At 39.2% G+C, this 16536-nt stretch overlaps 1 protein-coding gene across 8 annotated transcripts in view; it reads right to left on the bottom strand.

Moving 5' to 3' along the window:
- UTRN (utrophin) overlaps positions 1 to 16536 on the bottom strand; it is a 416792-nt gene that overhangs the window by 323008 nt on the left and 77248 nt on the right. For all 8 annotated transcript variants that reach the window (XM_066615317.1, XM_066615308.1, XM_066615334.1 and 5 more), the window contains 8 exons: positions 15973 to 16145; positions 14529 to 14644; positions 13952 to 14106; positions 9836 to 10039; positions 8226 to 8407; positions 6258 to 6408; positions 5333 to 5452; positions 2748 to 2849 (listed from right to left, as the gene is read on the bottom strand). In XM_066615317.1, coding sequence (XP_066471414.1) covers positions 2748 to 2849; positions 5333 to 5452; positions 6258 to 6408; positions 8226 to 8407; positions 9836 to 10039; positions 13952 to 14106; positions 14529 to 14644; positions 15973 to 16145 — 1203 coding nt within the window. The remainder of the gene's footprint in view (positions 1 to 2747; positions 2850 to 5332; positions 5453 to 6257; positions 6409 to 8225; positions 8408 to 9835; positions 10040 to 13951; positions 14107 to 14528; positions 14645 to 15972; positions 16146 to 16536) is intronic.

Below are 16536 nucleotides of genomic sequence, written 5' to 3'. Positions count from 1 at the left end.
ATTTTTCAAAAAAAAAAAAGGAAATTTTGTTTACTTGGATGAACCCTCTCTAGTAAGAAAGGCTTAAACCTGGTATAGCCTCCAAGCTCCTTTGCTAGAAATTCACAAACTATTATGCCAATAAAAAATGCAGTCAACGTAAGACGTTCTCTAAAAGCTCACAATTTCACAAACACCACCAGGTTATTGCAAAGTCACAATTAGTTCCTTCAAATAAGATTGCTCCATGGATATTAATACAGCAGTTATTTTTCTTCACTAAAAACTTTATCTGGCAATATCTCATTTTCTCACACACTGAGAGAGTCTTATAGACTCAAGGAGGTTCACATAGGCAGGCTATACTAAACTCATCTTTAATTCAAATAGTTTTTACAATAATTGTTCTACGGGCAACTTGTAGAACCCTTCACTTTCAGATGGAATCCTTCATGGTGTGGTCATCATATCTGGCATCTGAGTATGCCTTCTGAGTTTCCAGTGGGAGCAGCTTTAGGTCAGCCAAGCTGTTAGTCATTCTTTCTTTCTTGGAAGCTGACTTGCCATACTCTCCCACATTCCTGCAGTATCACTTGCGAGTCCGTTACCCTTTCACAGTCACAGGTCACAATAGGGACTCCTCCTGGCTCTGCCCTCTCACAAAAACTCATCAGCATTTTTTTCTGGTCTTTCAACCAGGACTGCCCCTACTTAGAATTCAGCTCAAACACCAGACCACGCCTACTGCCCAGTACTCTTTCCCCTCTCAGACAGAGGATCATGGTGAACCCATCCATTTAATAAACTAGTTACAGTCTGATTCTTTGCCTGCCTAGCATGTTCACAAGTAATTCAGTGCGTTACAGCATCTCTTTGCCTTGTAAACATTACTGTGGGTTTAATTTTTAATAAGCCCTGGTGTTCTGTGCTCTCTGGGAGGAGTTTTTCTCCCAGAAAACCCCCCCCCCCACCTGACCTGTTTTCTGTAGCCTGGGATGGTGGCAGCAAATAAAAACTGCCAAGGTCCCTCCCATCAGTTGCTGATCCAACAAAGGGAAAGCAGGGAGCAGGAAGAACATGTACATACTGTTAGTCACTGCTCCCCTCCATCAGCCTGCCATCTCCCAGGCCCCCGTTCCCTCATACTTATAAATTCCTATTTCACAATAAAAGAGGTTCAATAGGGAAATAATGATCTCAGCTACATCAGCTAAGGTAGTTCCAGGGGGTGGGAAAAGAAGTGTCTTAGACAAATAGCTATTCCATTCTATTCATCTCACAACACACAAGTCATCTGCGTAATTTTCTGTGTTTAATACTGTCCATGCACAATTTGTAGCAAGACTGACAATGCATGGAAGGAAGAGCAGTAGGTTCTTCCCCATATCAATTGGATATGGTGTTGTTCACTCACCATTATTCCAGCATGATTGATAACATTTAACAAGTTCTTCAGCAGTTTTAAAACATAACTGAATCATAATTCTGGTAACATGCTGGATACTGTTCATATCCAATACCTTGATTTATACTCAAGGATAAAAGCAGGTAAATTGCTCTACATCTCTCACACATCATGTAGATAACTAGTCACTGACAGCAAACAAGACAGCAGGCTTTAGCAAGTAACGTTGCTGCACTCTGGGGTCACACATCATTCTTAACACATTACAGTTATTGATTACACCAAGGAAAGACTGAAACCACACACTAGAAAACATACTTTTATGACCAAGTGAAAATTAATTCTCAATTAGATAAAAGGGTTTGCCTTAATTAAAAAAGCAGCAGAGGCAGCAAATATTATTTACGCACCCTCTCAAACACCATTAAGCTATGGAAATCACTGGGAAGAAAAGTATTACTAATCAGGGCCCTTTCATATAGAAATAAAAACTGTAGCAATCAGGGCTCTGGTTGTACATTATTTTAGGATTGTGCCCTAAGACAAAACAATCTGTTTTATCTGATTCATTAGTCCAGATCATCTTTTTTATACACTATCTTCATGTAACAGAAGCAAGAATAAAAATGTGCTCTAGAAAGGAAATCACTCCTTCATCAAGATTCCTTGAAAAACATTTATATACTAATACCAAACTGAGTTGATTTGAGCCAGGTTCTATATTTGTATGCTAAATGGGACAACCCACAGATAAGTACAGATTTCTTCATTCTCAGCAGACTCCCTAGGCACATAAAAGTAGCTACATTTGTAAATTCAAAGAAAGAGGAAACACCCCAAAAAGCAGCCCAATATGGTCTGAGCATGCTCAGTGGCTCACAGGAACCACACAATGTTAAGGTGTGATTAGGAAAAAAAATTACACAACACTGGTACGAGGAAGGAGGTGTACCTGGCTTGCATCAGCCAACTGGGTATTAAAGTTGGAGATGCAACATTTTGTTGGAAGTCTCTCTTATAAAAAGAAAAATAATTTGATATGACATGATTTCACAAGTGGATTTTTCTATTTTTATAGGGAAGGGCCTACTCCTCTATGCAATTCTGATCAGAGACATTAATACAAATGAAATCTTATTAAACTAAAACAAAAAAGATAACGGTGATCAAAATACTAACCAGTACAGTAGACCAGATATCAGCCTCACTATAACAATATTAGCCATTGGCATTCCTCTGGCTAAGAGTTATCAGTTTGTTTTGGAGGCTTTTTTTGGTACTTTGTATGTGTTTAAACAACATTTGTGTAAGCTTTTCAGAGCACTAGAATGGAGGACAATGTAACTGAATAAATAAATTTAACCTGTTCTTCCAACAGTTCTTGCCAGAAGCTATTAATATCTTGCAGTTTGATCCATCGTTCCTCGGTCCAACGACAAACTGCTGTCCAGCGTTCACCAAGTTTCTGGGGGAAAAAATTCTAATGTATTTTCCATTGAAGTCAGAGAAAATTCAAAAATACAGAATCATTCACTATTTCAAATCTGCTTTGTATTCTGATGCTCAAATCTGATGTATTTTTCTCAAATAAACTAATTATAGATCCAAAAGTCTTAATGCTGACTTCATGGTGTCTTCATCAACAACCATACAGTTAAGCTATCTGCCTAAAACCAACAAACACAATGTCAACTTAAGCATTTATATTAACTTCAGTAAGGTTTAACATACTTCACTTTCCCTAGCTAGTATTCAATGACTGCCAACCTAGATAAGAATTCTTCCACTATATTTTGATTGCCATTTTTTTCTAAGAAACCACCAATACTTATTTTGCCTTTAAAAAAAATAACATTTTTGTATTTATAAACACTAGTCTGTTCATGATTCAAAATGTTAAGTACTCAGCATCACTGATACCAAGGAGAACTTCTCAAAGTGCTCACTAGTTAGGGTTTTCTGCATTACTCTGATATAAATATCAGTATTAATATTACATCTCACCTTTCCTCCAAAGAACTAAGGGTGACACACATGGGTAACCCCTTTTATTCCAACAGCCACAACAATGAGATAGCTTTGGCTGAGTGAAATGATAATTATCTGGGTAAACACAGATTTAACAACACCTACTGTCTCTCAACAGTCCATTAAGTTTCAGAATATGCTATGTCAGTGGTTCTCAAACTTAGGGAGAATTTTAATACCTAAGTCTTTGTGGGGGAGGGGCTAGGGCAGTGATGCGATCCCTAGGATAGCATTGCTAACAAGGGTGAAAGAGGGCTATTTTTACTACAGAGGGCTGCTGGCAGCTGCAAGACTTGTGGGGAGCCCCAAGCAGCCCTCCGCGAGGCTCCTCGATGCTTAGAATGTTGACTTAGAATGTTGAGAAAAACTGGTTGCTAAGCACTTCCTGGTTGCTTGGCAACCAGTTTTTCTCAACATTCTACATCAACATTCTAAGCATCAGGGAGTCCTGCAGAGGGCTGCTCGAGGCTCCCCGCAACTCCTGCAGCTTCCAGTAGTCATCAGTAAGTAAAAATAGCCCTCTTCCCCCCCCCCCATTAGCAACACGATCCTGGGGATCGCGTCATTACCTTCCCCCTTCCCCCATCCCTTAAAGCAGTTATTTTCAACCTTTTTCATCTCACGGCACATGGACAAGATACTAAAATTGTCAAGGCACACCATCTGTTTTTGGAAATTGACAAGGCACACCATGCTGTTGGTGGGGGGCGCACATCCCCCAATGGTCCTACTAATAAATTACCCTCCTCCAAACTTCGGCGGCACACCAGCGTGCCACTGCACAGTGGTTGAAAATGGCTGCCTGAAAGGGATGGGGAAACTTTATACAAGCCAGTGAGTCACAAACCATTAGTTTGAGAACCACTGTGCTATGTGATGGAAGAGCTTGGCATGCTGAATTATCTAATTTTCTTTTCTTTTTAAGTTTGAGCCCTTACTACTGTGGAGAGCAATTCTGAAAAATTTGTATAGTGTTTGTTCTTGGTGGCTTGTGGTGAAGACACAGGATTTATTCAATCAGGGATGTGGGCTCCTTTTCCTGTGAAACTTGACTCAGGCACAATACCCCCATAGCTGCTTCTTCCAGGCTCAGTCAGGTGCAGCCATGTTGGATCTTTCAAGATCCAAGAAGACGGCACCCAAATATATGATTTTGCAAGATCCAAGATGGTAGCACCCAGAGGAACAGGTAGGAGGGGCCACCAGGGACATCGCGAGGCATCCCTGTGACTATGATGCAACAGGTGTTGGGATGCATACTTTGGGAACCCCTGCCATGGCAATAAGGTAAAAAATGAACTAAGAAATGCAAGAAACTAAATATGAGAGCAAGAGAAATCTACGTGAATACAATCTGTATTCTGTGAGTACAATCTGTGAGTACAATCTGAAAGGGGAAAGATGAGAGCAACTAATAACAAATAGGCTCACAGTAACTGATACGAAATTGCAAGTAATAGGGGCTGAAGTGATTTCTTTATTTCAACTTTCTTTTGCAGCGAACATTACCTGAAAAAATCTTCTGATCCATGATTTTTAAATAAGTAGTAGGTACATAAGCAACTACAAACGATTCACATGTTGATGTCTAATCCTTTCATAGCACTGAATACAAACATCCTAATACATTCACAACACACTGAATAAACCTATTACCATATTTTATATTTATTTTCCATTGAAGAAAAACTTCACAGAATAAAGTTACAATTAAACAAACTACAATGTCTGAAAAGGGGATAAAACTAGACACATATTCCAAGCTGTCTGCATCCCTTCATAAAAAGAAACATTAAAAGTTTAGTAGCGGAGGGCTATTCCATTGTAGTCGCTCATCTACTACAAGTGTGTAAGAAGCACTAATCACAACATCATGTCATCTGCTGTGTAGAGTTGTATAAAACCACAATACCCACTCACCTGCAACTGGTCCTCCAGGATAGCCGTGGCACTCTCGCCACTGTTTTCATCAACAATGACAACCATGTGGGTCAGTGAGTTTACTTTAACTTGCTCAGCTTCAAGATCATTTTGTAGCCCCTGAAATAAATCAACGGTTACAAATATAAGCAGTGACTTTATTATATTTGCTTTGTACCATAGTTTACTTTTCTGTTGTTTTACTGACTCATTTTCCTAAAGGAGGCAAGAAGGCTTAGCCACTAACACTCTAAACCCCCATTCTCTCTTTTGGATTGACAAGTAGGGCCAGCTGACTTACAACATAAGCAATAATTCAATTATTCCATTAAAGAACATTTTATTAGAGATAAGCTGGCCAAATTCAGCCATATCATCATGTTGTATACTTCTCTGCAGTTTAAGTACCCATGATACAGAAGAAATTGGGACTGTTTAATTTGGTCTTCACAGAATTAGTGGCTTTTGTAATATTAATCCATCTGGTCATTCTGAGTGACACCATCATACAGGCCACACCATCGTACAGGCTACATTCAGTCATTTGTGGGTAGCCAGCTTATGCTTCCCTTAGGTCAAACCACTTTAAATGAATGGATCAGAGAATAAATAGGCAGGCCCTCTGCATCATGTGGTGTAGATGTGAGAATGCACACACTCCCCCATGTGATGCAGAGGGGCTGCAATATATTGTCTAAACCCAGCCCCTTATCAGTGACTACTAGGATTTGCCACTATGAAAATGCTACTTCTGTACAATATACAAAGTCTCTTCAGTGCCTGCCTTTTCACAGGGCAGTCTGAATTTTATCAAAAGAAAGGTACTTCAACAACAATGCCCTAAAGTGGCAACCAGGAAACCTGAGCTGCTACAGACTAATTTTTTTTTTCTTAGCATATGTAATACAGAAGGGGGTAAAAATACTTTATGTTCATCCATCTGCTGTTGAAAGGATTCCAAATCTTCAACTAAGTACTGAGACTCCATCTTTTGAATGCGTTCTTCTGTAACTGTCAACCAGTCAGACAGCTGCTGCAATTGTTTCTTCTGCAACTCCATTAATACATCATGAAGGCTGCCCACGACAAAAAGACACAATGAATTATTTCACACATCACTCTTAAAGGGGAACTGTTATAAAAAGAAGTATATTAACCTGAAGAAAATAGCATACAGTCAACACTCGATTTCACCGTCTAATGGGGGAAGGAGTGTCTGATAATATCAAAAGTCCATTAAACCCGAATGCAATGAAGTCAACCGATACACGCATGAACAAAACGTATATGGCTACTTCTTAATGGAGCAGAAAACATCAATTGATTCCGAGCCTTAAATTGAGGGTTCACTGTATTTAAGAACAGTATATGAAGGCTGCAATACTAAATAAGATTACTAGGAATAAACCAGGTTTAGTACAGTGTGACTTGCTTCCAAATAAAAGTGCCCAGGATTGCAATCTCAGGTCTATGCTTAAATAAATTTGGTCAGCAATTGATTCTGGACACATTTAAAAATATACTTTTGCTTAATATCACAAAATATTGTTCAACTGTAACTCAAACTCTGGTCACCAGGACCTATTCCAGTAAAAGTTCCTTTCAGGGATAATTACTTTATTTCTGCTTCATTCTGTACCACGTGACTTGGTTCAGTTGTCTAAGCCATTTGCCTTGCTATTCTACACCTTTTCTCCTCCTTTGTGGGTGATCTAGAGCAGTGTTTCTCAAACTGTGAGTCAGTACACACTAGGTGGGTCACGAGCCAATTTCAGGTGCCAATTTCAGGTCCCCATTCATTTCAATATTTTATTTTTAATATATTAGTCTTGATGCTACCATGGTGTGTGACTGCATTTGGGGAAATGTGGCAGACCTGTACCTTTAACAGGCCACTAGGTATATGCTTTTAACAATGACAGTCAATGGGACTTACTCCTGGGTAAGTGTGGGTAGAATTGCAGCCTGGATTGTTAAAAGAGTTTCCTGCTTGATAATGTCACTTCCGGTCATGACATAACTTCCGGCGGGTCCTGACAGATTTGTATTCTAAAAACTGGGTCCTGGTGCTAAAAGTTTGAGAACCACTGGTGTAGATGACAACGACAACAGAACAACAAGACATAGTCACCTTTTACTACTACCAAATAGGAAAGGAGGGACCGGACAATTTAAGCTGAGTTTAATTGTCCAGTCAATGACATCACTTCTGGTGGGTCCTGACAGATTCTTATTCTAAAAAGTGGGTCCCAGTGCTAAATGTGTGAGAAGCACTGTTCAAGAGTATATAGCTTATTCACAGTAGAATAATATGTGGAGAATACTGCACAGGATATAGGGTATTCTTATTCTTGTCATACTATGATTCTGTATCACCAACATACAGGAATGAATTATTGCATTTGCTCCACCTTAACTGCTTCCTGGACTTTAGTTTAACAGACTGACAGCTGAGGCTTACCATGAAATTCAGTTGCTAACTTAATAGTGCAAATCAGAGGACAGCAACCTGAAGAACATGCTTCATTTTAATGGATTAACCTCCTGTTTTATATAAATGAGTATTTGGTTCTATTCAGGGATTTTATTTAACAACCAAGATCAATAAAATTATACTTTAAAAGGAACAGAGATGCATACACTGAACAAAAAAACTGAAACAAAAATCTACAATATTTTTATGGCAGTGCCTTGAAAAAACAATTTGCTATTTTATTTGCCAATTTGCCTCTTTGCCAAGGCAATTTAAGATCAGCCTTAGAAAAAGATGAATTTAGTGCAGTGACATATAAAAGTTCTTTCCAAAAACCGTTCAGACCAGGAGGTGAAAAACATGCACTAAATTCTAGTCTGTACTAAAAACTAGTGTGCGCACATTAAAGATGTCACTCACCGAGACTGCCGGTCCATACTTTCCACTCTAAGAGCCTCCCATCTAGAGTTCAGTAAAGTCATTTGTTCTTGAATTTCACTTTCCTCCTCCTCAGACAGATTGCCTTGAGCTATTAACTGATTACCAGCCTGCAGCACGCTACCCACACTGCTCTGGTGTGCAGTCAACTCCATCATGAAAGCCTAAGAAAGGTTCAACCAGTCAGTTCAATGTGATTAGATCTTCTGAATTGGCAGTCATTTTACTCACTAGATAACATTTAAACTGCATACTCAACAAAAGCTGAGGTCCTCAAAGATATAACTATGTAAGGCAGGCAGAAAACTTCAGCAAAATACAAAAGGACCATTAAAAGAACAGTGCAATTCATTCTGTGTGCTGAGGGACTCTGGAGCTGAAGGTTCATGAATAGCAGTCCCAATTAATGAAGAACAAACCACTTCTGAAACTATGCAAAGCAGTGATATGACATAAGGTTCTGTGGTTCAATGTGAGCAGAAAGTCAAAAATTCCATTGGGCAAGAACAAGCCCATGGGGAAACCTATAGCTGCTCTTTTGATCCTGCTCACAGTTTTGCTAATTCAAGATAGTGAGCATAGAAAGACCATTGAGTGGAGAGTGGCTGATAAAATTTCCACATGGCTGACATAACTCACAAACTGATTTTATATAAAGTGACTGAGCAACTAAAATAGATCTCGCCAAAGAGATACATGGTTAGTGACAAAAATGACTTTCAGAAAAGCATACAAAATGGTAATATATGCCACAGTTAGCCCAAAGGTAACCCTCCCCCGCCCCCCCTTTTTTTTTTTTGCGCTTTTGTACAATACATTGGAAACTGCAAAATATTTTGGTGGTTTTCTTTTAAACAAAAATCATACAAGTACTTTATCTTGAAAACAAGTTCTTACATACTTATGCAAGTTTTATGTTTAATGAAGCACAATGAATTTCCAGGTGCCGGAGTAAACTATAGAAGAACACAGATGTATCGGTATAGAAACACCATTACTGCATCCAGCTAGTTTTCCATAACCTCATACCCACAACAGAAGAGTGCATATAAGTTTCCTACCTGGGAGGGAGGTGGGATTGGTAGTGGCGGCAGCATATGCCATATCCTAATCCCTGTCTCCAGCAGCCTCACATGGGCTGCTCAGATTTGACCCAGATAAATAACTGCTGCAGATTTGAGTTGCCCCATGGAGCAGGCTGGGGTGTTACATGGGGAATAAGGGGAAAAATATCCCTTTACACCAAGGTGACCTCCAGAAGCCTCCCAATCTGCACTGGATACAGCACAGGTTACTGTGGCCTGGCTGTACCAGGACAGGTTAGGACTGCACCCCAAGCATGTTAGGACCAATGAAACATTTAACATTGAACTATGGACATGTAAGTGAAGAATATTTTTCTAAGTGCCTTTCATTCATGAAATATGTACTTTCATTAAATAATTGTTTGAAGAAGTCCAAGACTGCTGTCCACTTAGTCAGGAGCATCACTTTTAACTGATGAAAAAAAATTTTTCAATGAATTGACAACACACTGCAGTGCTAATATAAAGTTCATATAACATCTACTACCCTACCCTCCCAAAACCTACCTCATGTGTAGCAAACTGTTCCTTGACTTCCTCAACATCATCAGAAATGTCTTCCTGCTCCTGGAATGCATCTTCTGCAGAAAGCAACCAGGTAAGAACTTCTTCCAGAGCTACTTGGTAACTATCCAAATCCATATCAACTTCTGTCACAGTGCTGGGTGTTTCAGCTCTGGAAACTCCATAGTCATCTTCAGATGTTGCACTCTGAAAAGCAGAAAAGCAAACTGAGCACCACATCGTGCAAGAGGATTGACTTTCTAATGCAAAAGGAGACCCCCTTCACCTCCTATAAGGATAACTGAAACTTTTCATTGATTCCTACCCTTCTCATATGCATGCAAACAGAGATATGAAATTTTAATGTAGACTATAGAGTGAAACTAGATGTTAGTTTATCTAAGTGTGTGTTAAAACATGTGCTTGCTTCATCAGTAGCCCCATGCTCCTTTGGTTTAAAAGTAGTGATCCAATCCTCATTTTATAGGGAAATGTTTAAGAAATATTCACTTGCCTCAAACATCTACTCTAGTTCAGAAACTAGAAAATGTGAACTCTGAAGACTTTTCAAAAATGCAGTCAAACTCTTGCAAAAGGAAAATAACCTACAAAGCAGGATCTGCTCAAATGTGCAACTAGCACACGTGGTAAGCCAGAGGACAGCTACAAATTCAGAGCACAGTAGGCTCCCCAGACTTACTGCACTGAATAGAGGATGCCAGAGAATCTTAAGGGGACAGAGCCAGGATATCCTTCAGCACTCTAGCGTACTACTACCAGCCTATTCAGCTTCTACAGGCCCCTAGATAAACTCCAGCTTGGAAACTGTGTGGGGGAAAAGGAAAGACTGAAGACCCAGAGGTAAATGAAAACAGATATTAAAAATCCAATAGAAGACATTATTTAAAGACTAAATCAGTGGATTTTATGCTGGTGTGTATTACAAGAATCAGCAACTAGCAATTATTAAAGTTGTCTTTTTAAAAAGCCCTGTTAACCTCCAGCTTACTCAGAAACATCAGAAAACCACTAAGAGCCAATGAAATGACTTCAGTAAAGGGTTGTTGCTCTTATTTTTATTTTTTATTGGTAAAAAGAAACACAGGAATAAATTAAAACAAATGTTGAATCATTTCTGACATTCACTGGTACATCAGAAATGCCAGGTCCTTTCAATAAATGTTTCAATTTCACTGTCACTTTCATGACTTACAAGTAAATGTCACCATTTACCAGGCAAGGCTGTGAAACTGCAAAGAGTTTTTTAAACAAATGGCTTTTTAGATGTGTTGGTAAATACATTATGATTCTAAGCCATATGATCTACAGAAAATACCCTAAATATGAAATAATTAGTTTTAAAAAATGGACTTTGAAGTAAGTTGTCAGGTGCAGGTGCTGGAAGTAGTCCTGCCAACTTGTAACAGCTAAAGTGTATGCCAAACCTGATGCAGAGAAAAATGCTGGGGCAATATAGGATGCAGTTTCACAGTTGTATAGTGTCGGATTTAGATCTTCCTCTTTGTGTTTCAGAAAATTCAAGGAATTGAATTATAAACACTGTAGTGATTTTGAGCAAATCATTTATAAAAGTGGTTATATGATACTATGATATCATTATTGTTTAACAAATATATATTATTATGACTTGTTGCTCTGCCAACCTCAATAGAAAACTTGCTGATTAGAATGCGAATGCTGTTTGGGTGGTTTTTCTTTTAGGTGGCTGAACAGCCATTATAGGGGTCCAGCATCCAACAACACAGGAAGATAGTGAAAAAGTGGATAAAGAATAAGTAGCATACTGAGAACTAAAAACTCTTGATGAGTGGTTTTGATCTTTGCCAATATGATCAAAGACAGCCTAACCTCACGGAGACATAGGAAACTTTTGGTGGGTGGTGGTCATACGAAGTCAGCAAGATCCATGACTACAGCAGATTGAATGGGGTTGGTATGGGCCTAAGATGTAAAGCTACATTAACCCAAATACGACATCAATATTGATTCGCGGACGATCTAATAACGAATGAAACTCCACTCTGACAGAGATGCATCAATACAGCAAAAGTCACAGCAGAATGTGCACCACGAGATCTCCGGCCTGAACCTTTCAAGTACCTATTGCAGTGGTTCTCAGGGAGAGTTTTACTCCCTAAGTAAGTCTTTGTGGGGTAGGGGCCAGGGTAGCAACATGATCCTCAGGATCGCGTCGCTAAGGGGGGGGGGCAATGTGAGATGCTTTCACTTACAGAGGGCTTCAGCAAGCAGCAGGAGTTGCAGGGAGCCCTGCACAGCCTTCCACAAACAAACAAACAAACAGCATGAACAAACCACTGCCTGGTTGCATCGTGGGGCTCCCTGCAACTTGCTGAAGCCCACCGTAAAGTGAAAGCACCCCCGTCGCCCCCCTTAGCAACAATTCTGTGGATCATGTCACACCTCCCCACTTCCTTGAATCACTGGGGACTTAGATTGTGTCTAGCTTTGAATCCTGTTTATTGCTATAATGCTGGCAATAACAGACATGTTTAGAGTGGAACATCACTGTTATAAGCTCACTGTTCCTCTGTAGGAGCTCACTGGGTGGTTTGATCAACCAGCCCAAGATATTTCCTTCACACAAACACTATGATGTTTTTTAAAAACTTCAGAAAATAGGCTTCTACATGAATGCAGTATCGCACAAGAATTGCAGTAATAATGAATTGAGCTCACAGCGTTTTCCTGAGAGAGGCTATTTAACGTGCAGTATTTCCTAAGGAACAGCAAAGCACATTTAAAAGAACTTCAGACACCTAATCAGCTGTACTCTTTGAAAAGACTTCTGCTGTAAAAAAAGTTTTCTTGCCAAGTATGAACTTGTGTCACAGATCCAATTTCCAGATACTTATGTGCAGTACATAGCACCAAAGTTGTGACCTCTGACAAGCATTTGGCAAGAGGTCCTTTCAAACACTTGAAATATTAACTTGTGTGCACTCTCTGCAACTAGCCTAACAGATGGCAGGATGTTTGTCTGCATCTTTAAAAAACTGCATCTATAATTTGCCTCACTATGTAGCAAAAAATATAATATTCTACCATTAAAAATAGTATATATAGATACAACAGTCTGTGCACTCAGAGTAACTGTCCCCAAGACAATTGGTAACTAGAACAAAATTCTGATACAAGATGCAAAACCTTAGGTGCTCAATAGCTCCATGCACATTCATGTAACTGTGCAATTATTTTTCCCAGACAGCCAACTTTCATCAGGCAAAGCAAGTACAGGCAGAGCCCAGATGATGGAAAACAAACAACGACAGTAACAACCCAATCCTAACAACCCAAACCTAAATCCCCCTGTGGCAATGCAGCAGCATCAGTATGGCTTCAGTTGCATCCCATGAGAGATTTTCAGTTGCTGGAGGTTTCCCTTGGGGTAAGGTGATATTTGCCCCCTTGCCCCAAGCTTAGCCCCAGCAAAAGCTATTGGGCAACGCTGACCTGCATCAATCACTGGTGCAAGTCTGAGTTGTTCTGTGCAGGCAGATCAGGCCCAGGAAGGAGTTTGGATTTGAAATTTGCCATCAACGCTCCAGCCCGCCCCCCCCCCTTCCTGGGCCCAGTCCACCAATTGCCTACTCCATCTCCTCCCCATTCTGCCCACCCCTGCCGCATTCCACTTCTTTTCTGGGCTTACCTGCTCCAGTGGACCTGCTGATGTCTGCTGGCAAGCATAGGAAGGCTCCACACTTCCCGCTGGCAGCTTGCGCTGCCACAAAGAAAGTACATACTTTGCACATACTTCTGCCAGCAGAATGTACATATTACCTGTGCTACTAAGGGTCAGAATTGGGCCATAACATTCATTTGCACTGAAGAAGAGGAGCACAAAACTCACTGACAGTACAAGTTTGTACATATTATTATTGGCTACCTCAAGAATGAAGAAATACTGACACACTGCAATCCCATTCACACTTATCTAGGACTAAGTCCCTTTGAACTCAGTGCGGTTCACTCCCAAGTACACATGCACAGGATTGCACTGTGACTTTCTTAGCTAAGTAGCAGTTCTAAATGCCATCTGACAGTACATAAAAACAGAAATGGAAAGTCAGAGCACACCACCTGTATATCCACTTCTTCGCATTCTTTTTTGTATTTTCTTGGAAGAGTTTCTACTTCACGAATATCTTCCAAGGTCACTTGCTGGGGAAGGACCTCAAATAAGGATGTCAAATACATAATAATGGATTTCTTATCAGGAAGCTGTACAGCAACATCTAGAAACATAAACGAGACATTTACAGGATATCGTTAAATTTTCAAACTGAAAATCATGCCCAAAGTTGCACTCACATCATCAGTTAAGGGGCCTTAATCCTGCTTATTTGCCTTTTGCTAAAATAATGCCACATTTGAAGAACTGTGCACTATCCAACCAAATTCAGAACCATAAAGAACAATTATTCTATCACCTAACAGTCATATTTTCTTTTTTAAAAAGACCCAGGAGTACAAACTAAAAAGCTATCTTTTAAAAAGGTTATAACAAGTAACCGTAGGATAAAATAAATTATCTAAACACATAATATCTGCAACAACCAATTTCTTTTCATATTTGATGTTGTAACTACTTTAAAGTTAAGCAAGTGTAATTTGGATACATAAGGAAAATACTTAGTTGTATAGAATCAAATGCTACCTTCTGGATCCAATAATTTCTCTATCCCCAGGTGGTTTTTGGCTACATTGAAGGCATGTTCTAGTCTTTCAATTGGATACATTTTAGTTATTTTTTCCCAGCTGAAGAGCTCAGGTCTGAAACACAGAAGGAAAATGGAGAGGGGGCAGGCAGAAAGAAAGAGAATAAAGAGCTATGAATTGGTTCAGGCCATGTCAGTAGTTTTAAGAATTATACATCTGCAATGCTGAGTATCAGAAATGTATGGCTTCTACAAGGAGCAAAATACCTATGTACATCCTGATTGCTTTCTTCTCACAGATAACCATAAAAAGTCATAGGCTCATGGTCCCTGGAATTTAGACCACATATTTTAACCGTTTTCATCTAGCTGACCACACCATCCTAGAGTGCCCAATTCACGTACTTATCCCTATAAATGAACCGGATTAAGAGTTTTGGGGTTTATCAAAGGTGGGAGATGGGTCACAATACAGAATAAAGCTGTCTTCAAAAAGATTTTTAGTCTAAAGCATGTTAAAAAGTGTAATATTGTGGTCCCAAACAGCTAAAGTTTATTTATAAAAGCAACAGAACTTAAGTTAGCTAAAACTATCTTGTTCTGCTGGTTTCAATGAACTTTAGGATAATTAGCTTTAGTTGGATTGAAACTAAGATTTTTTTTTCCCCAGTAAATTTTCACAAACAATGAAACAAACCCAAATTAGTTTTCTGTACCAGCAGTTTCAAGGTATTAATTAGCACAATTTGACATCATTAAACTGACTAGTACAAGAAAAATAAGCATCTACTCATACAGTTTTAATAAATATATAAAAGCTCACAGAAATGTTAGTTTGATTTAATTTCAGTTTAGATAAGTTATGATTCTAGATTTTACCTTAATTTTTGTTTTATAAAAACACAAACAAAAAATAAACAACATCTATTACAGGCTCTGACTGCAGTTTATCACTCAAAGTAATATCACTATGTAAGAAAAATGCAGTTCTTTTTTTTCCCTAATAAGAGTGCTGTGTGACTTTAAACAAAAATCCTTTAAGGGTACAATCCTAACCCCTTATGTCAGTGTTTTCCAGCACTGGCATAGCAGTGCCAATGGGACATGTGCTGCATCCTGCAGTTGGGTGTCACTCACAGAGGCCTCCTCAAAGTAAGGGGATGTTTGTTCCCTTACCTAGAAGCTGCATTGCCCTTATGTCAGTGCTGGAAAGCACTGACATAAGGGGTTAGGATTCCGCCCTAAGTTGTTTAAAACTAAAATGGAGTAGAGGAACTAGAAGCTTTGGGTCTAAGGAAATGCTAGAAGGAAAGCTGCTAGTACAACATTTGTTACTGTCTTTTTTTTTCTTTAAATGCATCTCAACATTAAGCCATGTTAACCATTCCAAAATGAAGACACAAAGACAATATACTCTGCAGCACTAGAGAAATAGCGACCTACTTGTGTCTGTGGATCACAGCATTGAACGCAAGTCCATCTGTCCAACTTGTGGTAAAATTCAAAACATTAACTTGACTATAAGGCCTAGTGGACTGTCGCACCCAGCTCAGGAGAATTTTTTCACTGTTTGTCTGCTGCAAGTCTGACATGATATCTTTCATGACGTCTTTTACCTGAAATAAAATAACGGATTTTAAGTACTTACATGAAAATACTACCCAAGAATAAGTTAGTACAGTTCAGAAAACAGAATGGTCAGCTCCTGTTAACTGGGCTAACTTTTTAAAGCTTTGGTTGTCTTATATTTAGCTAGGGGTTAGCAACCATCCCTATTCATGAATGTTTGCTGATGTATTGCCTGTGACTTTTTTTCCAGACTACAAGTTCCCTGAAGATAGGGCAACATCTTCATTACGTTTCTGTGCAAAACTTTGTGAATTTTTTTGGTTCAAAAGTGCAATAATGCTGTTGCAAAGAGAAAAATGTGCCTATGTACAACCACAACGACATCTTACACATGGTTGCATTTTTCTCATGTTCCCTTTTCCATTCCACCTACTTTCC

The sequence above is a fragment of the Tiliqua scincoides genome, chromosome 1, assembly GCF_035046505.1.
Source record: "Tiliqua scincoides isolate rTilSci1 chromosome 1, rTilSci1.hap2, whole genome shotgun sequence".
NCBI classification, from domain to species: Eukaryota; Metazoa; Chordata; class Lepidosauria; order Squamata; family Scincidae; genus Tiliqua; species Tiliqua scincoides.
Note: the sequence above shows the minus strand (reverse complement) of the source record. Positions and strands in the feature narration are given on the sequence as shown.